Here is a 23974-nt window from a genome sequence, read left to right as displayed (position 1 = left end):
AATTGATTCAAGATGGATAAAAGACTTAAATTTAAGTTATAAAACAATAAAAATCCTCAAAGAAAGCATAGGAAAATCCCTGGAAGATATTGGCCTGGGGAAAGACTTCATGAAGTAGATTGCTGTGGCAATTGCAACAACAAAAATAAACAAATGGGACTTCATTAAAGTGAAAAGTTTCTGTACAGCTAAGGAGACAACAACAAAAGCAAATAGACAACCTACACAATGGGAAAGGATATTTGCATATTTTGAATCAGATAAAAGCTTGATAACTAGAATCTATAGACAACTCAAATTAATCTACATGAAAAAATCCAACAATCCCATATATCAATGGGCAAGAGACATGAATAGAACCTTCTCTAAAGAAGACAGATGAATGGCTAACAAACATATGAAAAAATGCTCATTATCCCTATTTATTAGGGAAATGCAAATCAAAACCACCCTGAGATACCATCTAACCCCAGTGAGAATGACCCGTATCACAAAATCTCTACAGATGCTGGTGTGGATGTAGAGAGAAGGGAACACTTTAACACTGCTGGTGGGACTGCAAACTTAATATGATCTTTTTGGAAGGAAGTATGGAGAAATCTCAAAGAACTCAAGAAAAACCTCTCATTTGATCCTGCAATCCCATTACTGGGCATCTACCCAGAAGGAAAAAAAATCCTTTTATTATAAGGACACTTGCACTAGACTGTTTATTGCAGTTCAGTTTACAATCGCCAAAATGTGGAAACGGCCTAAATGCCCACCAACCCAGGAATGGATTAACAAGCTGTGGTATATGTACACCATGGAATACTTACTATTCAGCCATTAAGAAAATGGAGACTTTACATCCTTTGTATTAACTTGGATGGAAGTGGAACACATTATTCTTAGTAAAGCGTCACAAGAATGGAGAAGCATGAATCCTATGTATTCAATTTTGATATGAGGACAATTAAGGACACGGTGGGGGTTGAGGGAAGGGGAGAGCAGAGAGAAAAAGAAGGATGGAGGGTGGGGGAAAGGAAGAGCAGAGAGAGGGAAGGAGGGAGGGAGGTGGGACCTTGGTGTGTGCCACACCTTTTGGGGGCAAGACACAATTGTAAGAGGGATTTTACCTAATAAATGCAAGCAGTGTAACCTGGTTTCTTGTATCCTCAATGAATCCCCAACAACAACAACAACAAAAAAGTGGGAATATGAAAAAAATGGACGGAGACAGGTAATGTCTTTTGAGAAAAAAAGAAAGACAGCTCATTTATTTCTGGAATTAAAAAGTGGTTGTGTGCTTAGTATGGCCACTCCACTGCTTTCAGTTACCTGCCATTCCCTTCAGAAATCTGTATCAACAATTCCTGGCAAAGGCTCGAGTTCTGCAACTAAAATGGAATAGGGATAAATAATAATAATAATAATAATCCAACTTTTATTGGATTTGGGATGGCTATGTTAACAAATAGCACGTATGTTTTTGAAACTCTCCCTTCAAGTTCATGGTAAACCATATCATGACATTCACATTCTAATGCCCCCTTTTAAAATCACCGGGTACACTGCCTTTATTTTTGTGCTTGCAAAACAAAACAAAAACAAAAACAAAAACAAAACACCCACGTGCAAATGGTTCATACCTGGGATTCCTTTTGCACCATCTAATCCCGGCAATCCAGGAAGGCCGGGAGGGCCTGGGACACAAGGACACTGCGTGCACGGGAGGCCTGGCTCTCCTGCAGTAAGAGCAGACCTGCATTATTAACCAACCACACCGAGTCCTCAGAAACAACAGGTACTTTCCAACCACACCTCATTCATTACATTTAAACATTTTTAATGTTGTGAAAATCATCAAGGGCATTGTTCATATTCATAAAAAAATTCATCTATTATGTATCCACTTACTTCATTAGTCTGAGCTGTAGAGTGCTTTGCAGAGAGAAAATTCCAAGAGTCTACCATAAAATATCTATTTCAGTGTTTCTCTTCTTGCACACAGGTTACAACTCATATTCAAGGAATATACAGCAATTTATTGCATGGGTGCTAAATAAATTATTGATTTACAGATAAATAAATAATTTTAGATACTTTTTATTTAGAAGAGAAGCCATCCCTGACTGGCTATTGTTTGGGATCATTGGTGTCTCAGGGGGGAAAGTAAAGTGATAAGAATGTTGATGGGAATGGGTTGTTCTAATAGAACAACACTGTGGATTGAACCAACCTTTGGGCCCATCAGCTCCTGGGGTTCCAGGAGGCCCCAGATAGCCTGGCAGACCCCGGTCTCCAGGGGGCCCCTTCAGAAAAACGATGTCACCTGTAAAAACACAACACCAAAGACAATGTTTCATTTGTATGTTTTGTTCAATTTAGCAGCTGTTTTAGTACATGGATTGCTTTCTCCTATCTCTGCCCAGTCTTTAGAAATTCATTTGCAACTGAGAAGGTGGATGGGAGTGGAGCGGCTCTTCCTTTCATATTATGTAGATTTTTTGATAGTTGATCTTTGAAATTTCATTATATGGTATTTTTGCCACATAATCAACACATGTTATCGTATTCAGCAGTTTTCAGTTATTCCAGGACAATCCCTTTAGTATTTTGAGGCAAAGGATCAAATTTTATTCTTCTGTGTATTTTGGATACATTGTATTTTCCTGAAATATTGTAGAGGCAGATTGAGTAAAAAATGAATTCTGACTTAAGCTAGCATTTGTTTTCTCCTCATTGCTTATCTACATCTGTTGAGTTTGTCATTCTTTTTTTTTTTCTTTTGATGTAGAGTGTCACTCTATCATACCATGTAGAGTCTGAGTGGCTTTATCATAGCTCACAGCAACATCAAACTCCTGAGCTCAAACAATCCTCCTGCCTCAGTCTCCAGCGTAGCTGGGACTACAGGTACATGTTACAATGATGATTTTTTTATAGACATGGGTAGTGGGGCTTATTCTTGCTCAGGCTGTTCTTGATCTCTTGACTTCAAGTCCACCCCCATTGGACTCCCAGAGAGCTAGGATTACAGCATGATCTAAATGCTTGGCTGTCTGGGTCGTGATGCTCTCTAAGAAAGCTCTTTGATATCTTCCATGTTATCTGCTGCTGAATTGTAGCAATGAGTAGCTAATTCTCTTGCCTTGGTAAACTATCTTCTGTGATCTAATTTTTCGTCTTGCCATTTCAAATGCAAGTTGAAGGCAATGCTTGAACAGCACAGCTGCCCCAAACTTCAGAGCAACAAGGTAATAAATAAAATAAATAAAATATTTAATTTAATTGGTAATTGTCACATTGTGTTTGCTTGACTATGAAAAGAGTGACCATTCTGTGTTCTAGTTTTCTGTCTTTACAATACCTGGATAGCCATCTCTAAACAGTACAATATGATGGCAGTTTACAAATTAATATAGACTTACATGAATTCTTATACATTTGTGTATACTTACATGCTTTCATTCTCACGTCATGCTTAATTCAACAAGTATTTGAGTTTCTACAGTATCCCAGCCCCCATGCTACACACTGGACTTAAAACAGTAAAAAAGACACAGTCCCTAACCTCAAAGAGCTATTGTTCTTATAGGAAAAACCGACAAAGATAAGGCAATGTGAAAAATTCCATAGTCAGGATAAGCTTGGGTATTATAGGATATAGGCTTAGTGAAAGCTTTCTGCTGGACTTGGACTTGAACCTACAACCTAAACGACAGCTAGGTGTTGCCTAGAGAAAGGAAAGTAGGAAAAACAGGCCTCTGAAGCAGGAACCTGGCACAAAGGGACCAAGGCACCTTTGGGGACAGAGCCACTCCATGCCAGGTGCCCAGGGTCCAGATCCTGGCTTCAGCCTTCCTTTGCTCCCTGAGCTCTGTACGTTGGCCTGGTTAATAAAATAAAATAAAACAATAAAAAATCAAACCCCTGAGAACACTGAGCCTACGTCCTGAAAGAGACTTGGAAAATTAAAAATTGTTAATCCCCCGGCACATGGTAAAGAGTTAGAATTTGGTTTAGTTTTACCTTGTTTCCTAAAGTCCACACTACAAGAGAGATTTGGTCTTAGATGTGTTATCTTTTTATTAATGGAATTATTTCTTAAATTGCTTTTGACTTAAAGGAAAGCTTTTATTGACTTTTCTTAATACTGATCATATAATCCAATACCTAACTGAATTATCTTATTAGTACTAAGGGGTTTCGACCCTATTCTTTTTGATTTTCTAAGTTTCGAACCACATTTATTAAATGCTAAACATTTCTTCCTTAAAAAACAAACAAACAAAAAAAAACTGCCAGACACATAGAAGGTTCTTTCTCAAGGCTTTTAGGAGGATAGAGTAGAAAAAACAGGACCTCCCCTGGAACCTTCCAGAAGAGGTGCTGTGAGAGACAGGACCTATCGTACCTGTGTGCCAGCCAGAATGCTGCATAGCTCTGCAGGGAGATGGAAGGAACAGATGCCTGTGTCAGAACCTCTGAGCAACCTTCAGGTCCTGTGGGCCACAGCTCTGGTCTCCGCCCCTCTTACCCTCACAGGCACACCTGTGACCTCCTGCCCTGGGACTTCCTTGCTGATGCCGTGGCAGGCGCTGTCTTGGGAATGATGTAAACAAAGCTTGTGTGTGTGTGTGTGTGTGTGTGTGTGTGTGTGTGTAGGGGGAGAGGAGGAGCTAGTCCTGCCTTGTGGGGTGAGAAATAGCAGCTGGTGGATAAACTTTTGCCTTTTCCCCCCGCCGGAACATATCATGCTGACACAGGCTTCTTGAAAGATACTTTCCAAGGGCTGAACAAGCCCTTGCAGCTTGACAGCCACCCCACTTCCCTGCGTCACTCCCTCTGTCACCCCCTCTGTCCCTTCCTCCTACTCTGGGGAACTCAGATAAGACTTTGCAGCATTTGCAAGGTAGTCCAACTACAGTTCCTTCAAAGAGAGTGATAGTGGCATGAAATGCCATCGGAAAGATAATTCATAAAAACCACGCAGACATGTGGCCAAGCTGTGAGTGGTTTATCACCCGTCATTTGCATGCATCTGCCACCAGGCCCTGCACACAAAAGGGCCCCCGGATGCATCTTTACCTGGTGGTCCTGGAGGTCCTGGAGGTCCTGGAGAGCCGGGTGAACCAGGACAACCCAGGGCCCCGGGAGGCCCGACTGCATTCTTCCCTGGGGGACCTCGGTCCCCTTTACTTCCTTTCAAACCTGGCCACCCCGGGGCTCCTCTGGGGCCAGGCCTTGATGATCCTTGGAGGAAATAATCATTTATTGTATTTTAAATTCTTTACTAGATAAATACATTTTTATTTTTCAAAACTTTCTTATTTTGTTAGAGATACACAATGGAGAGGTATGTAAGGCAGATAAAATAAAAAGTGAGATATCCTTCCTTGCTTCATCTGCGGTCTTGTTAAGTAATCACAGTACAGCAAAGCACAGAACCCTCCACTCCCACAAGATGACTTATGTAACTTAGTGCAAGGAACAGAAACAGAGCTCGAGATGCATTCTTCCACAGATGCCAGTTGGTGGATACTTTTTATTAGAGACAAGAGGCTGCCTGTCTCTCACGGCCCACAGTGAGAAAGAGAGAAAGTTGTAAATGGACATTTTTCCTGCCAATGCCTTAGGCATAAACGGGCATGCTGGGGGCAGAGGCAGGAGGACCCAAACCCATCCCAATCCTAAAATGACAAGGATGCGATAACACAGCAGTCTTGGATCTCTGCCTGGCAGACAGTTTAAAGATTAAGTAAAGAGAGGTCAAGAACCAAAGGGGTGAGAAACCAGCAAGGGTAATACCTAAGTATGTCTTATTATTTGAGTATAAAAGCAAATTCTCCTGACTGTTGTTTGTGTTAGAGCTTTGTAATTTTCATCTTATTTTATTTTGCTATGTTACATTTATACATGTTTATGGGTACATGTAAAACCTTGATCTCTGCATAGAATGTGTAATGGTCATGTCAGGGTATGTACAGGTATCCAGCATTTGAGTATTTATCATTTCCACCTGCTGGGAACATTTCAAGTTGTAGTTATTCTGAAATACACACTACGTTTTTGTTAACTATGGTCACCCTGCTCTGCTGTCGAACATTAGACTTGATTCCTTCTTCTGTGCTTTTTTCCCTTAACCCATCTCTCTTCCCCCTCAACACCACCAAAACATTCTTTGAACCAATAAAAAAATTCAGTAAAGTTGCAAGATACATAATCAACATAGAAAAAGCAACAGCATTTCTGTACTCCAATGATGAACTAACTGAAAAAATAATCTGGAAGGCAGTCCCATTCACAGTAGCCACACACAAGAATAAAAGACCCAGGAATAAATTCAACCAAGAAGGTGAAAACCTCTACAAGGAAAACGGTGACACACTGATAGAATAAATAGAGAGGACACAGCAACTGGAAAGACAACCCCTGTGGATCAGATGAATCAACATTGTTCAATGACCATATTGCCCAGGGCAAACCACAGGTTGAATGCATTCCCTATCAAAATAGCACTATCATTTGTCATAGAAATAGATGAAACAATCTTAAAATCCTCATGATCAAGAGCTTTGTAATTTTCTACTCATTCATTTGTTAAAGGAGCCTATTTATTCATTACTCAGAGGCCTGGCATGAGGAAGAAGGTTCTCCTTAATCTTTGTTCAGAGTTCCAAGATATCTTTTCACCCCATTCCAACTTCAAGAAATACCCACTGGTACCAATTTGATGCATATTTTACCATGCATATACAGGTACAGATGGTATTTATCTATTTCGGTACCTATTTTTTTACAGTGGTATTGTAGTACAGATATGATTATGTAATCTGCTTTAGTTTAATTCATTTTTAAATTTTTTTCTTTTTTAAATTTTACATTCATATAAGGGTACGTAGGATTAAGTTACATTATTTGCCTTTGTTAGGTAAAGTCCCAGTTGTAGTTGATGGCTCCCGCATTTTAATTCATTTTTTAAATTATGAAGTTGTTTAATTTATAACATTGTATAGAGAAAAATATAATCAATGGCAGGGCACCTGCCACACTGGTTTATCAAATCTTTGCTCTTTTGTCTGAGCAGAAGAGCAAAGAACGGTTACAACTGATGGGTTCCTGGGGACTCGTCCTGGTCCTCTTCTTCCTCTTCTCTCAAAAGGTTAACATTCTTAACAATTCATGAACTGAAGTTTAACATTTACAGAGAAAGTATAATCTAATCCTTCTGCAAGTTGTGATTTGCTATGAAAGTGATCGTTTTCACCCAACCTCATTACCATGACATTATTGTTTGCTATCACTGGCCCTCTTCTGAGTCTCAAGGCCCCTGCTCACACCCCAAACTGTGAAAATTCCCTGAAGATAAGGCATTTACACTTAAAGCTGCCGAGAAGCAAAAATGAGAATTTCTGTATCTCTTTGTGTCAAATTCTTCTTCCTTTTCCACTGTCGGTTGCAAAGATAACAATCAAGAAGCTGGAAACACTTTTAGATAAATTAATGAAACATTTGTCTTACACAAACATTGCAAATTTAATAGAGAACAGTGCATTTTCCTTGTAATTGCCTTTGTATCTGTACCTCACGAACTATGGACATACCAGGACTTCCGGGAACTCCAGGGGGACCACTGGGACCTGGGAATACATAACATGATTTCATTGCTTACAAAGATATAAATGCTATCCTGTCCACTTTTGAAATCTTGGATGCCAATATAATCATTTTTCATGGAGTTTTCACGTTTTTCCTGTTCTCACACAGATGTTAGAAACTTCACTTACTTAGACAAAGTGCCAAGAGGAAACTAATCTTAGAACCCTAACCGTGTAAAATCATACCACCTTATCATTTTCACATAATTCAGCGGAGATTTACTAAGAGCCTGCTTTGTGTCGAGTACTTTGCTGGGAATTCAGATGTAAGAATATCAGACGCCATCAGACACATCTAGGATCGATAAATTGGCCCGGTGTACTATCTTGGATCACTTCTAGATGTAATATGCGTTGCTTTCTAATTCTTTGATATACAAGGGTTGTCCAGAAAGTATCCAGTCAGGTATATCTTCTTTTTTTTCGTATTATATGGCTGGATACTTTCTGGACAGCTATAAATAGGATTTATAGCAAATATATATATATATGTATATAAAACATTTTTGTTAGGACAGTCTCATTATGTCACCCTCAGTAGAGTGCTGTGATGTCACAGCTCACAGCAACCTCAAACTTGTGCTTAAGTGATTCTCTTGCCTTAGCCTCCCAAGTAGCTGGGACTACAGGCGCCTGTTACAACACCTGGCCATTTTTTGGTTGCAGTTGTCATTGTTGTTTAGCAGGCCTGGGCAGGGCTTGAACCTGCCAGCTTCGGTGTATGTGGCCTGTGCCTTACTCACTGAGTTACGGGTGCTGAGCCGAAACCAAAATTAAAAAACAAAATTATATCAATGATTGTATTTATCTGTCATTTATTAAATATGTTGTGACATTTTATTCTTTTAAGTAAAGTTCTTCTTTAAAATCTTGTTTATATCAATAATTTGGCTAGATCCGTGGTTCTCGATCCTGGCTACATATTGGAATAATCAAGGGAGTTTTTATGGTTTACCGGTGTCCAGGGACATCATCCAGAAAATGAAATCACAATCACAGGGTGATTGACAAGGTCATTATATACAAATTCCCAGGGATTCTAATATGTAGCCAGAGACCAGAACTATTGGGCTAGAATGTTCAAATCTTTTAGAAGTGATACAATATAATTGAATTAATTCATGATGTCAAGGACAGATCACTGTTCCAGAAGTCAGGAAACCAGGCCCTCAGTCCTCCTCACAAGTATCTGTACAAACTTGGTCAAGTTACAGCATTCCAGGGTCTCCATTCCCTTTTGTAATACCACTGAGATTGCTGATTCCTTACACTCTCTCCTCCTGCCCTCCCACTAGTGTCTTCTAGCTAGACTTGAACTTCCTGCTTTTCTACATACAGACAATTTAATTATCTTTCTTGGTAGACCACTTACAAAATAAAAACATGATAATTAGGAGACATCAAAACATACCACCTCTGTGAAAATTAAGAGATCTTTCCTATGCCTGAAACTTCCCCCCCACCCCAAATCCCAGGTCTATAAGCACATGTTGTTTATTCCTTTAAATAAAGCCAGAACAATGTTCAGCAAATTCTTTATTCTCACCCTGGGGGCCTCGAGCTCCTTTGGGCCCTGGTGGGCCTGGAATTCCTTCATCTCCCTTTTCCTGGTAGGCATCATAATATTCTGTCTTAAAGGAGAAATAAATGAATAAAGAGAAAGGATAGCTACTTATGGATAGCGCATCATATGCAATTACCAGTATTTTAATTTCTTTATTTTGACCAAAAAGATACCTCCCTTATTTTCCTTAATTTATAGGTTTATATGTTAGCAGGGATATGGTAGTCATGTATATGTAGAGGAATAAATTTAAAGAAAAATTAGAGCTTTCTTATATCATGATGTTATATAACTCATGGGCTATCAATTAGAAATACATTTTATGCTATGACCCAGGTTACACATCCACATTTCTATACCCACTTATAGACATACCTATATCTATGAAAGAAATCAAGTTTTCACAAAATAGAAACTTACCATTACACCATAAGATCAACAACACTGATACTTTTTATTCTATTTCACTTTTTATTTTATTTTAGTTTTTTTTTTTTTTTTTTAAATATTTTTTTTTTTTATTTTTGGCCGGGGCTGGGCTTGAACCCGCCACCTCCGGCATATGGGACCGGCGCCCTACCCATTGAGCCACAGGCGCCACCCTTTATTTTAGTTTTAAAAGTAAATTTATACTATTTCACTTTTTTTTTTTTCTCAAAGACAGAGTCTTCCTTTGTCGCCCTTGGTAGAGTGCTGTGGCCACAGCTCACAGCAACCTCCAGCTCTTGGGCTTAGGCGATTCTCTTGCCTCAGCCTCCTGAGTAGCTGGGACTACAGGCACCTGCCACAATGCCCAGCTATTTTTTTTTTTTAAGTTATTTATTGACATTGCACTATTTCCTTTCTTTCTTTCTTTTTTTTTTTTTTTTGCAGTTTTTGGCTGGGGTTGGGTTTGAACCCACCAGCTCCGGCATATGGGGCCGGCGCCCTACCCCTTTGAGCCAAAGGAGCCACCCTGCCTGGCTATTTTTTTGTTGCAGTTTGGCCGGGGCCTGGTTTGAACCCGCCACCCTCAGTATATGGGGCTGGTGCCCTACTCACTGAACTACAGGCTCCTATTTTACATTTTTAAAATCCTGATTCTGATGGACTGAAATTATTTCAAAGTTTGGTGGGACCCACACATCAAAAGACACCATATTTATTATTTCTTTAAGATCCAGACACGACTGACACTCAAGAATCAAGAAATACTGTTTTTGACATGCTCAGTGGACCTGTTCCTAGTTTCCTTTTACTTCCTAAGAATTTCTTTTGAACTCATATGGAATTGAGCATAAGAAAACACAGAGTAAGGGTGGTGCCTGTGGCTCAAAGGAATAGGGCACAGGCCCTATATACCAGAGATGGGGGGTTCAAACCCGGCCCTGGTCAAAATGTGTAAAAAAAAGAGAAAAAGAAAGAAAACACAGTAAGTGCAGGAGGCTGGTTCCTGCAAAGTGCAATGGGCAAGTAGATTTTACTCACAATGAAGATGGAAGTATTAAGGGTTTTCTAAAATTCTTTGAGGTTTTCTGGTTTGTTTTTCTATTCTTTTTTTTCTTTCTTTTTTTTTTGGCTATTTTGTTTTTTTGAGATGGAGTCTCACTCTGTCACCCCAGGTAGAGTGCAGCGGAGTCATCATAGCTCACTGCAATCTCAATCTCCTGGGTCCAAGTGATTCTTCTGCCCCAGCCTCCTGAGTAACGTGGAGTAGAGGCATGTGCCACTATGCTCAGATAATTTTTTTTTTGGTAGAAGTTGGGTCTTGCTCTTGCTCAGACTGGTCTTGAACCCCTGAACTCAAATGATCCTCCTGCCTCAGCATCCCCGAGTGCTAGGATTACAGGCATAAGCCACTGTGCCTGGCCAAAACTCTTTCTGGTTTTTCATATGCTACATGGGCCAATTACTTTGTTGACTTGTTTGAAGATGCAGCAACAAGAATTTGTGGTTAAGTAGTACATATAAAATCACCCCCAAAATGAGAATCATTATACAATAATCTCTACCATGAAGTCTGCAATGATGTGTGTGCACCTGCCAGTGCTAGGCACTGGGCTAGGTGCTTTCACAGAAAACCTCCTTTAATCTTCCTGCGACTCCATCAGAGTATTCTGGGACTGTTAAGGTTTAAATGGAGCCTCCCCAGAATTTGGGTGTTGCCACTGTCGTATTAAGACAGGACCTTGAAGAGTTGATTAGGCTGGAAGGGCTTCTTCCTTGTTAATAGGATTAAGATCTTTTAAAAGCAGCTCGGAGCAGCCTTAGGCTAGCTTGCCCTCTGCTTTCTGCCTGTGGGGATGCAGCCTAGAAAGCCCTCCACAGAACAAATGCCAGCACCGTGATTTCGGACTTCTCAGCCTCCAGAACTATGAGAAATACATTTCTGTTCTTTATGAATTATTTAGTCTCAGGTATTCTGTGCTGCAGCACAAAACATCCTAAAACAAGAGCTATATGCATTTGGATCACTTGCTTTTAATGTAAAGTTGAAACTTTCTGGATGCCACCTCCAACTACTGAGTTAACTACTGAGCCTGGGGGTCTGAGAACTTCATTTTTAACAGGACACCCCGTTCCTCAGGACTTTTTTGCCGCTATGGACCGTTTTGTTCAACCTGCATAATCACAGGTGACCATCCTTTTCAGCCCCCTGAATGTGAGAAACAATATCCTGTAAGACAGGAGATGAAGATCCTGCGCGTCTCCTTTTCTTTACTCCTTAAGCTGCAGAGTCACAGAATATGCAGTCAGGAGCTGACACCAAATCCATGTCTGTGCTGGGAAGGGGACCACTACCTGCTGCAAAGTGCTTGGGCTAGGATGGTTGGGTTTTGCTGACCCTGCATTGAACCCATCACTGAGCTTCGGCTGCCAGAAAGCTCTGGAGTTACCTAGTCAGGCCCTGGTGGAGGGAGGAGGAGCGGCTTCCCAGCTGTCCTCCCCAGTGGCCTGCTTTATTCAGAGGGTGCAGGTTCACCTGGGGCCAGTCTGATCAGACAAAGCTTTTCTTCCTCCCTAGTAATGGGCATTATTAGTGCAGTCTAGGGAGCCACACTGAAATAGCGACCCATTGTCAAGTGCACAAATAATGACAGTGGCTATTATTTTGCCCTGGTTTGATACATAGGTAAATGTTACAGTCTCTATCACAACAAATGCGAGACACTGATTCAAAGTTTCCTCAATATGTTAAAGAACTTGACCAAACACAGCATTGAGATCGTCTTTAATCACACTTACTGGACCACGAAATCCTGGAGGGCCAATGTCCCCTTTCCATCCCTACATTGAAAGACAGTTACAAATTAGGTTAACCAAAAGTATTTATATAGTTGGCATACTTAAAAAGCTAAATGCACAGTTGAACAATAAATTAATGCTAAAAAATGTTACTTAGATGTCATATGCAAACCAAATTCAAGTTACTGGGACATTGACTTTAAATTTCTCCCAGAGAGCCTGTATCTGGGTCAGGAATCCTGTCTGTGAAGTGGCTGTGGCTCTGGTGTTTCTCTGGGTTTCTTCCACGCCACCACCTTCAGTGGATGGTCACATGCATCCCCCATGTCTGTGTTCTCACCCAGATTAGACCCACAGGGAAACTTGGCCATGAGTTGTATGCAATTCCATATTCAAATGGTAAGCAACCCCCTTTCTTCTAAGAGGGTATTTCAGAATTCTACTGGAAGTAATACTATTAATTGATAAACTCTGCACATGTATCTACATACAAAGTCATGTGAACATAATAACATTCTGGTCAATGGTGGGTCCATAAGATTATAATACCATTACTATATCTTTTCTATGTTTAGACATGTTTAGATGCACAAATACTTGTCATCATGTTACAGTTACCTACAGTATTCTGTACAGTAACATGATGAACAGGTTCATACCCCAGGAGCAATTGGCTGTACATACAACCTAAGTGTGTGGTAGGCCAGACCACCTAGGCTTATATAAGGACACTCTATGATGTCTGCACAATGATCATCACCGAATAATGCATTTCTCAGAACATATCATCATTAAGCAATGCATGCCCATACAATTTGTTTGAAAATATCTATAATAGATTGCATACAACAGTTTGCAACTAATGGATCATAGCCTTTCAGTGCCTTGTCACTCAGGTTGAGATTGATGGAGTCCAGCCCATTCTTGACCTCAAATAACCAGAAACTTCCTACAATTGTAGGCTGCCTTCAACCTCTTCCTCAGGAAGCTGAAATTTCACTGGGCCCAAGTCAAATGGCTTCAGCTGCAGAGAACAAGTTTAGTATGGTTCCCTCAAGAGCACCCTTCAAATGCGTAAGTAAAGTTGTCACGGCTCTCTCCTTCTTCTTAACAAATATCCTAAAGGTTTAACTGAAACCTGCTATCGCAGGTCCTGGGTATGGGGGAAAGGATAAGGGTAGACAAAACCTGACTTATTAACAAGGCTTCAGGTAGGATGACCAGGAGGGAATTACCTTAATTCCATCTTCACCTGGTAACCCAGGCAAGCCTCTATTGCCCTTGGCTCCCTAAAGAAAAGAACAAAAAGAAATAGTCAGAAGACACACAAATCAATAATAAAAAAATAATGTGTTCACGTGAACTTTTCTCACAGGGTGTAAAATTATTATTCTCAAATGTAGTTTTTAAAAACCGTAAAATTTTATTTGTTTATAACCACTTAGTAACTTTCAAAATGTCTCCCTCATCTAGTGGGACTGACGGCTTCATTACATCACTAAGCCAAATCAAGTCTTTACCTCACTACCAGGGAAGCCAGGGGCACCATCTTTTCCAGGTTTTCCCTAAAACAAGAAGAAAACAAAAATATGTAATTTAATGCACATGGATAATTTTACAGGTGTGGAAAACTTTAGTGATATGATCATGTCCTCTTGACCTCAGCCAAGAAAGCCTGAGGGATGCTTCCCTACCAGGCATTAGAAGAAAAAACTATTAATCACAGAACTCGCAGTGACCCTCTCTGCCCCAGGAAGGCAGAAGCCAGTCAGGATGGGAAGTTAGAGAGGCAAAGAAAGGAAGCAAGGAAATTAACAGCTAAACCAAAACTAGACTTGATGCTCTTGACTCTGAACTTGGAAGAAGACCAAGGAAGTGCTGAGCAGAGAAGAGAATAGGGATGCCTAGAAAGAGGGAGGGGTTCAAAGCAAAATTATCTATTTGATTGTTCGTTTGCAGTTTGGCCGGGGCCAGGTTTGAACCCGCCACCCTCGGTATATGGGGTTGGCGCCTTACCGACTGAGCCGCAGGCGCCGCCCTAAAATTATCTATTTGAAATGTTGGTGATTCCCTGAAGCCCAGGTGTGTCTGTATTTAAATATAAGCATAAAAGAAATATTGTGGTATCTAAACAGATGCCTTTTGAATTAACTATGAGCTATTTTCCCTTCCTGATGGAATTGGAAATCATGTCCATTCTTTTACACTAGATTGTTTATCGCAGCTCAATTTACTATTACCAAGATGTGGAAGCAGCCTAAATGCCCACCCGCCTGGGAATAGATTCACAAGCTGTGGTATATGTATAACATGGAATACTATTCAGCCCCCCCAAAAAGATGGAGACTTACATCTTTTGTATTGGATGTAGTTGAAACACATTTTTCTCAGCAAAATATCACGAGAATGGAAAAGGAAGTATCCAATGTACTCAATACTAATATGAAGGGAGTAGATTATGTAATACACACCCACACAAGAGAAAAACTCAATTCAATTCAAGTTAGGATGAGGTGGGAGGGGGGAGGGGAGGGGGGCAGGACTGGTGTGCTGCACTTGATGAGCACAATGTACCGGTGTACAGCACACCTCTTGACTGTGGAACACAACTACAAGAGGGACTCCACCTAACAAAGGCAAACATTGTCACCTAGTTGTTTGTACTCTCACATTAACCTGCAATTAAAAAAAAAAAACCCTGTCCATTAAATATTTCTTCTTAGGGGAAAAAATCCATACTTTCCCCCCAATGTATAACTCTTAGCATTTTTACATAATATGTGCTTAAATCTTTCCAAAATGGATCTGGGTGAGGTAGTGAGCTATTGCATCCTATGTCTGGGCACACAAAGCCCCATTTATTTTGGAGAGCTCCTGTCTGGGTGGTTCTGATGGTGCTATCAATTACACCCACTGCCCCACCAGTCTGGTGAATCATAGTACTTTCTTCTCCTGGACATGGTCATTTTTCTGGAGTGAGACATATGACCTAGCTGGCCCTATTAGCTTAATTCATTGGGGTTTCATTTATGGATGCTATGTTTCTCCTTGGATGCTGTTAACCTGAAGTGGTCTGCGGCTACACCCTGCTCTTTCTCCCCATCTCCCCCTGGTAACTGCCAAGGGAGAGAATGAGGCTGATACACAGAACCCCAAGTGAGAGGGAAAGAAAGTCCTGCCTATACTGTTTCTGGCTCTGAAGTCCTTGAACACTGTTGTAGCCTTGAACTTCTCAGATATTTGAACAAACAAATCTCCCAAGACTTAATTTTTTTTTTCTCTTATCTAAGCTAGTTTGAGTTGGGCATCTTAATTTTGCAACCTAAGGAGAACTGAGTGCTCACTAATCAAGGCTGCACGTGACAGTGAACTTCTGAATTTACCTGCGGGCCAGGTTCTCCAGGAGCACCCTTTTCAGATCCGTATGATTCTCCAGGCGGTCCCTGTATTAATTAGAGCTATGTCAAGTTTTATGAATTATCAATTTTGACTTACATTGATTTTTATTAACTTGTTTCCCCTCCTTTTTTACTAAGACAGAGTGACCCTGGGAGTGTAATGGTGTCATCATACCTCACAACAACCTCAAAGTCATGGGCTCAAGCCATCCTCCTGCTTCACCTTCCCTAGAAGCTAGGACTACAGGTGCCTGTCACTGTGCCCACCTAATTTTTCTATTTTTAATAGAGATGGGGTCTCTTGCTCAAGCTGGTCTTAAACTCCTGAGCTTAGGTGATTCTTCTGCCTTAGCCTCCCAGAGTGCTAGGATTACAGGTGGGAGCCACTGCGCCCAGCCTAATTTGTCTCTTTTGATTATTCCGCCATTTAAATGTTTGATGAGGCATCTTGAGAGGGAAGGAAAACTGTTATGTATTAATTAGAGAACAGATGCTAAAATCAGATGCTGAAGATCTCATGGGTTGAGTTTCACTGGATACATGTAAAATAGTGCAAAGATCTGGCTAGAGGAGGCCATGAGATAATTCTGGTGTATTCATGATCTTTGCAGTTGAATGTCATGTTTTAGCCAAACTTAGGATTTAAAGGTAAAACACATTAAAGTGAACACTGAGGTTCTGCTGCGTGTGCTGTGGGAATAATATGACTCTGAATGACCTACTGAGGGTCCAGAAGGTCCAGGTTTCCCCATCGCTCCTTTATCTCCTTTCTCCCCCTTGAGGTCCTGCGGAAAAACCAATTCGACGTTATTACCAATGGATCAAATGAGATGTCACTGATTATACTTTAAAAAGTCCTCTATCTGACCAATAAGCTAGATTTACAAATTATTACTATGCCCCAATCAGCCCAATCCAGAGGTGTTCAACCTTTTTTGTTCTTCTGCTGCACATTGGAAAAAGAGTTGTTTGGGGCCACATGTTAAACACTAACAACAGCTGATAAGCAAAAAAAAAAAAAGGTCCCTGCATATTTTTCATGATATCTGACACCAAAGATAAGCCCAAAAAGGCCTCACAAAATCAGCATGTGACCTGCAGCCACAGGTTGGACATCCCTGCAATAGACCTTTCATGTCTCACATTGCAAATTTTACACACGTGAACCCACTGAAATGATTGAACAATAGGCCAACTTTTTTTATTTTACTTAAAAAAAGTTTTTTTTTTGAGACGAGTGTTTCAGGCTCAGCGCCTATAGCTCAAGCGGCTAAGGTACCAGCCACATACACTGGAGCTGCTGGGTTCGAATCCAGTCCAGGCCAGCCAAACAACAATGACAACTATAACCAAAAAATAGCCAAGTGTTGTGGCAGTCACCTATAGTCCCAGCTACCTAGGAGGCTGAGGCAAGAGAGTTGCTTAAATCCAAGAGTTTGAGGTTTCTGTGAGCAGTGATGCCACAGTACTCTACCCAGGGTGACAGCTTGAGACTCTGTCTCAAAAAAAAAAAAAAAAAGAGTTTCAAGACACTCAGTAGAGTGCTGTGGCATCACAGGGCACAGCAACCTCAAACTCTTGGGCTAAATCAGTCCTCTTGCCACAGCTTCCCAAGTAGCTCAGACTATAGGTGCCCACCACAGTGCCCTGGTATGTTTAGAGATGGAGTCTCACTCTTGCTCAGGCTGGTCTCGAAATCCTGAGCCAGGAAATCTAACCGCCTCTGCCTCCCAGAGTGAGAGGATTACAGGTATGAGTCACCAAGCCCAGTTTTGACTTTTTTAAAAAAGACTGTATTTTGTGGATCAAACTATACTAACCTAATTTCATTCCCAAATCAGTTGTTTTTAAACATCATCAGATAATCTCTAATGTATTTTATTTTTATTTTTAATCCACTAAAATGATTTTCATTGGGATCAATTATTTTCTGTTTAAAAGTTACAAAGAAGGTTTAATTCATTAATCAGGTTTGTTGAAGTTCTTATCACATTTTGTGGATTATATTTTTCCCAATGTGAATTTTCTCTGGAGGGTATCCTTTTATTCAGATTCAATTGTTTTTCCTGGGTTATATCTTCCGGAGTCAGATTTTGTCAATGTAATTTTTTTCTGTCATTTTTCAGAGAATAAAGTTTTAGACTTTATGAATTTTATTTTTGTTGATTGCCTCAGAAAAGTTTGGTTATTTTCCTCAGGGCATTTTTTTCCAATCTTCAGTTTGAGTTATTATTTTAGCAAAATTAAATTTTACCGTGTTTCATTTTAACTCTTGTTTTGATTATTTATAGCATTAAAAATTAATTACATAAGGGGTTTCTTTTCTGCATGATGAAAATGTTTTAAAATTGACTGTGGTGATGGTTGCCTAATTCTGTGAATAATCAGAAAGCCAATTGTACACTGAATGGCAAATTTTGTGATATGTGAATTATATCTCAATAAAGCTGCTGAAAATTAATTATAAATAAGACCTATGTACTGTACACTTTAAAAAGGTACATTTTATGGTATGTGAATTATATCTCAGTTAAGCTGTTATTTCAAGCAATTAATTATAAGTTTAAATGAGAAGGATGGTCTGTGTTTATTTCTTAGTTAATCCATAAGAACATGTTCACTTCCCTTTCACTTCCTTATTCCCCCTCCTGGACCTTCCAGGATCTCTTGGGTGTCTAGGACTGGTGCATGATACTATTGTGTATTCACTCACTCAGTTTGGTCCCTACCCTGGGCCTCCTAGCTACCCCATGGTGGGAGCAAAAAGCAAATGTTAATGTCCAAATGTCAAGGTCATAGTGTCCTTGGTGAGACGTGGAGGCTGCGGCACCCATGGGGTTACAATTGCAGGGTAAAAGTGTCCCATGTGATAATAGTGACCCTCCAGCCATATCTTATCATCCATGTGGGTCAGAGCCACACACTGTTTTACTCTCATTCATTCAAAAATATTCACTAATACCTACTCTGCCTATGGACAACTAGAGGACAGGGGTACAAGGGGGGACCAAGCCAGCTCAGGCTCTGATTCCAAGAATCTTGGAAGTCACTTGCCTCAGATCTTTCCCATCTGATATTTGCAGGTTTGTGAGTAAGGAAGGGGAAGGAAGACATCCTAGAAGTTCAGGATGGTAGAGGGGCTAGGCAGAGCTGGGCTTAGATGACAGAGCTTGTGAAAGAGGTAAGGGTTATGAGGAATTTCATCCCATAAATGAGAAGGTGGAAGCCCAATGAGATGACAGAGTTACCGGTCGGTTTTCTGGGGCAGTTAGGGTCACAATAACTGTTCCTGGTGGTCCAGGGGGTCCTGTTAATCCTTTCACACCCTAAAGACAAACATAGCCAGGAATGAGAAACTAAACGTCAACATCTCAACTTTACTGTTTTTGAAAGATCTGCTTCCCCCCTTCAGTTCTTATGCAGGAAAATAGAACAGGTTACAACACACGAATTTCAACTTCGCTAATGAATAGGTGCATAGGCTGATATGCTCTAGAACCAACAAAGGGTAGCATTGAAATTACCCGCTCTCCTTTTTGTCCTATTACATTGTCACCCATGTGACCCTGTAAGAAAACACAAAACCAAATTATTAAAATATATATATATATATACACATAGATACAGATATAGATAGATAGATGGCTTAAATCCATTGAAGTTCCAAGATTTATAATTGAGCATTTACATTTTAATCTTCATTTTAGAATCATAGAAGTTTTTTGAGCTATTTCTTAGAGTAGAACATCAATATGTTTCTTTTAAAGGAGATTTCGAGGGGCAGAAAGCTTAAGCGATTTACTTAATGTAGTGAATGATGACTCGGGTGGTGTGGGGTAGGAACAGGGGTCCAGCTCAGAGCACGTTTTTTTTTTCAAAACCAGTAGCTGGTTTTGATCTCATTGGCTGGGCAGTGAACCTACTAATGCTCCTGGTTTCTCATCTTAAAAATAAGAAGGATGGGTAACTGAACTTCAGGATTCTGAAATTTAAAACTTAATAGAGAATCTAATGATGGAATGCAAGCCACCTGGCTTTAGCGGGAATTCAGTGACATGAGGTAAGTCTAATGTGAACAGTTTCTCTTCACTAATCGCACCAATAGCTGCTTGCTATCTTGCTCTTAAGTAAGGAGGTCTTCCCCTCATTAGCCTGAAAGCTGTAGGCATCAAAACACTTTAAAGCTCAGGTCTGCCTCTACTGTCTATAGGGCAATTCACTTAACCTGGACCTCTCCATCTCTCAGGATGTGTGTGTGCATTAAAACTACCTGTAACTGCACCTTGGAAAGTCCCCTATGTGTGAGGCCACCTGCTAGTAAGTAAGAGATACTGTGGTTAGCGTTGATTTCCTGGTGGGGCTCAGCCTCACTTGACATTTTTATACTTAAATTCATAATTGGTCTGTTAAGTAGAAACTCACGCAAGACCCTGCTTATTGAGCACATAAATAAGCATCTTTCATTTGCTACATAAAATCACATTGGTTTTGAGACACAATCCAGCTAAAATCAGTTCACAGGATCATGTCTTGGGTGATCAGTAAGATTATCACAAATGCAGAACCTTTGTGGTGTGTTTTTTCCCTTCTTATAACTGAATTAAGTTATAATTTATAAATTATAAATTTATAACTTATAAACTATAATTATAATCTTATTATAGTTATATAATATGTATAAAATTATAAACTATAATTTATAATCTTATAGTTATATAATATATAAACTTATAAACTATAATTTATAAGTTACATAATATATAAACTTATAACTATAATTTATTATAGTTATATTATATATAAAATTACAAACTATAATTTATAATCTTATTATAGTTATATAACATTTATAAACTATAATTTATAATCTCTTTGTATCAGAGATCAAGCTAGTGAAATGCTGAGAGGAGTGAGGGAAGAGCAGCTGGCTCAGCTCCCTCCCTGCTGGGAAGCCTTTTGAGTTCCATGGTGGAGGCTGACCACAGCTCACATGAAGAATCAGACCAGGTTTGGTTTTGGGGATTGCTGCAGGTGTTCTAGCTGATACACATAGGAGCTGTAATCTACCTTAGGTCCTGTAGATCCTGCGGCTCCTGGAAAGCCCTAAAAAAATTCACAAATGAAAATTACACAAATGAAAATGCACCCAGCCAGAAAACTCTTCTTAAAACTTTTACTAGAATCAATCAATTCGTTTACAGAGTCTATAGTGACAGTGATTTCATACTCACAAGGAATCCTGGGGGGCCAGGGGGGCCAACAGGCCCGGGAAAACCCGGAGGGCCTGGCAAACCCTTTAAATTAAGAGAAGAATAAGAAGAAGTTGAAATTTATTTCTTGCCTAAGAACAATGTCCATTGATTAAATGCATCCAAATATTTTAATAAAATCAGAAGATTTTATTAATCAGCCCCTTTTTTTGCAGTTTCTGGCCGGGGCTGGGTTTGAACCCACCACCTCCGGCATATGGGGCCGGTGCCCCACTGCTTTGAGCCACAGGCACCGCCCTAAAGCTCCCTTTTGAGTGGCTGCAGTTAATTACAATAGATGCCCTAACGTGTGCTGCTCTGGGTAGCAGGCTGCCAGTACCTTCCTCATGATCCTGTTTCCAGGAAAATGATCGGGACAGTTGCTTTACTTTAGAAGTTTTCAAAATTGTGCTTTTCTTGTTCTTTCTTTCTCCTCCATTCTCCCTCTCTCTCTCTTTTTGGCGAAGCATGACCCTCCCTTAGGACTTTCCCCTGCTCTCTGTCTGCACCCATCCTCTTTCCCCAGACACCTACGCACCTCAGTCCCTCTCCCTCCTTCTCTATACGCACTTGCTATCCATTCCACAGGCCTTTCCCGCTTGCCCAACGTTGTAACCCACCTTCCAATCCAGACGTTTCCTTTCCTGCCTTCCCTGCCTTATTTTATCCTAACATACCATAGAGTTCTAATTTATACTTTCTTTCTGTTTCCCCCGCTAGACTGTAAACCGCATATTCTGTAGACAGAACATGAGGGCAAGAATATTTGAAACAATTTTTTAGCTGATGCGTGCCCTGCCCCATACCGAGAGCTAGGAACAGCCCCTGGTACATAATTGGCGTGTAAACAACATTTCTTTTATGAACGAAGGTCCTTGCCATCGTTCATCTTCAGCACTTTCACAGTGACTAGTACAGAGATGATGATCAATATACATTTAAGGAATGTGCCGAGTCCTGGATTACTACTAACCCTCTTCCTGGACCTTCTGCCTCCAACATCTGAATTCATAAATGTTTCCTAAGCAAAAAAGTGAAAGCCTTCATATCCTGTGTCTTGTCTCAGAAGCCTGCAGCGGCTCCTAACTGCATCACTCTGCATTTCTGCAGGGCATCAGCCGTTGGCATGGCTCGCCTTATAGGAGTCCAGCAACCTCAATTCAAAGTCTGACTCATGGGCGGCACCTGTGGCTCAAAGGAGTGGGGCGCCAGCCCCATATGCCGGAGGTGGTGGGTTCAAACCCAGCCCCGGCCAAAAACTGAAAAAAAAAAAAAAGTCTGACTCACTTAGGCCAATACCCCATCTCTACTCTGGAATGTCCACGTATGATTCTGAACCAAGTTAAAGCTCATTAATTGACCTGAAAATTAGTACATGTGGCTTAGGTCGGCCAAAGGGTCCTTTTAAATCACAAAACAGAACACACAGACCCCTGAAGGTGGCTGTGTCTCTCGGCATCCCTTCTGAATGAGCCTCAGGGGACATACATCTAGATCAGAAAAGCAAACTGTTTGACAAGAGAAAGTTGCATTGAAATAAAACCCTTTTATTTACTATCATGCAAATTTAAAAGTACAGCTGTTATTTAACATTACAATTTTAAGTGATTTTCAATGTGTGATACAAATCCATCCTTAATTTGAACACATACAGATTAAGTGGAACATAATTATTCCCTGAATCTTCCTGAGATTCAAGAAATCTTGGGTGACTAAGAGTTAAAGAAGAGAATAAAAGACACATATTCCAAATCATCTTTATCCATCGGCATCAAATAGTTGCTTGTAAATACAGTGCACGCTTTAGAATGAAATGCGACAGACATGTAAATAGAATAAAGTAAATGTCTATTTAAACCGTCCTCAAGAGAATGAGAAAAACATGTGGGGAAGAGAAAGCACAAGGGACAGGGCTCCTCTGAAGTTTTATACCTGGGATCCTGGAGCCCCTGGCAACCCGGGGTCACCTTTTGCATTAAGTCCTAGATCTTCTCCCTTAGCAGGAGCGCCCTTGAAAATAAAGAAGTTCATCAAACATAATCAATGTTACATTTTCCAAACCTTTCAAATGCTAATTCAAGGTCATACTGCTTCAAGGATAAAAGTGCTTTCACAGAGAAATTATTTAGGATTCTGTATTTATTCTGTCATGAAAAATTCAAAGCATTTTCATATTGTCCAGAGTTGAAATTTTACTGTGGAAGGAAGATACAGGGATAATAAAATCACTTCCTAACATACCCAAATTAGTGGCAATCCCTGACCTAGAATGTGGGGTTCTGGGCATTCTTCCTCAACCCTATTTCCTTAAAGGATGATATGAAACCTGTGTCCTTAAGACACATGTATGGTAAGAGCCAGAAGGATATCTTCAGTAGGAATAAATTCATGGCCCAGGTATTATGATTTCTGAATGAATAAGGTCTGGATTGTAAGATTCGATCTATAATGACTTACACCTCATTATTCCATAAAAGGAGAAAAAAAATCCTTTTCATATGTAAAACTAGAGATTTTCAATCATGATATTCTGCCAGTGACTTACCTTTTGTCCTTTTAATCCAGCAGCACCCTAGGAAAAAGCAGGGTGTTAACAACTGGACACTCTTTTTTTTGGCCAGGGCCAGGTTTGAACCCACCACCTCTAGTATATGGGGCCGGCGCCCTACTCCTTGAGCCACAGGCACTGCCCACAACTGGCTGTTCTTATTCTGTCCTTCACTTTGCTGTTCCGTAGCCTTCCTCCCTCCTTACACTTCCCACTACTTTTCAACAAGCTCAAGTCTCCACTATTTAAACAACATCTCTCCTTAATCTTTTACCCCATCCCTCCACTGCCCTCTCTCTCCTTCATCGCACCAGCAAGCTTCCCATTCTGTTCCTCTCCCACTCATT

General features: G+C 40.3%; 1 protein-coding gene across 4 annotated transcripts in view; it reads right to left on the bottom strand.

Moving 5' to 3' along the window:
* COL4A3 (collagen type IV alpha 3 chain) overlaps positions 1-23974 on the bottom strand; it is a 176609-nt gene that overhangs the window by 63816 nt on the left and 88819 nt on the right. For 3 of the 4 annotated variants that reach the window (XM_053598282.1, XM_053598283.1, XM_053598284.1), the window contains exons 8-23: positions 23625-23651; positions 23012-23089; positions 21062-21124; positions 20898-20933; positions 19355-19396; positions 19079-19156; positions 16553-16615; positions 15816-15875; positions 13953-13997; positions 13668-13721; positions 12433-12474; positions 9190-9274; positions 7590-7625; positions 5074-5238; positions 2222-2314; positions 1632-1727 (exon numbers count right to left, since the gene is read on the bottom strand). In XM_053598282.1, the coding sequence (XP_053454257.1) occupies positions 1632-1727; positions 2222-2314; positions 5074-5238; positions 7590-7625; positions 9190-9274; positions 12433-12474; positions 13668-13721; positions 13953-13997; positions 15816-15875; positions 16553-16615; positions 19079-19156; positions 19355-19396; positions 20898-20933; positions 21062-21124; positions 23012-23089; positions 23625-23651 (1063 nt within the window). Of the gene's footprint in view, positions 1-1631; positions 1728-2221; positions 2315-5073; positions 5239-7589; positions 7626-9189; positions 9275-12432; positions 12475-13667; positions 13722-13952; positions 13998-15815; positions 15876-16552; positions 16616-19078; positions 19157-19354; positions 19397-20897; positions 20934-21061; positions 21125-23011; positions 23090-23624; positions 23652-23974 lie in introns of those variants that run through there. The other variant, XM_053598285.1, reaches the window with a different exon arrangement.

Source organism: Nycticebus coucang, chromosome 7, assembly GCF_027406575.1.
Source record: "Nycticebus coucang isolate mNycCou1 chromosome 7, mNycCou1.pri, whole genome shotgun sequence".
In the NCBI taxonomy this organism is placed as follows: domain Eukaryota; kingdom Metazoa; phylum Chordata; class Mammalia; order Primates; family Lorisidae; genus Nycticebus; species Nycticebus coucang.
Note: the sequence above shows the minus strand (reverse complement) of the source record. Positions and strands in the feature narration are given on the sequence as shown.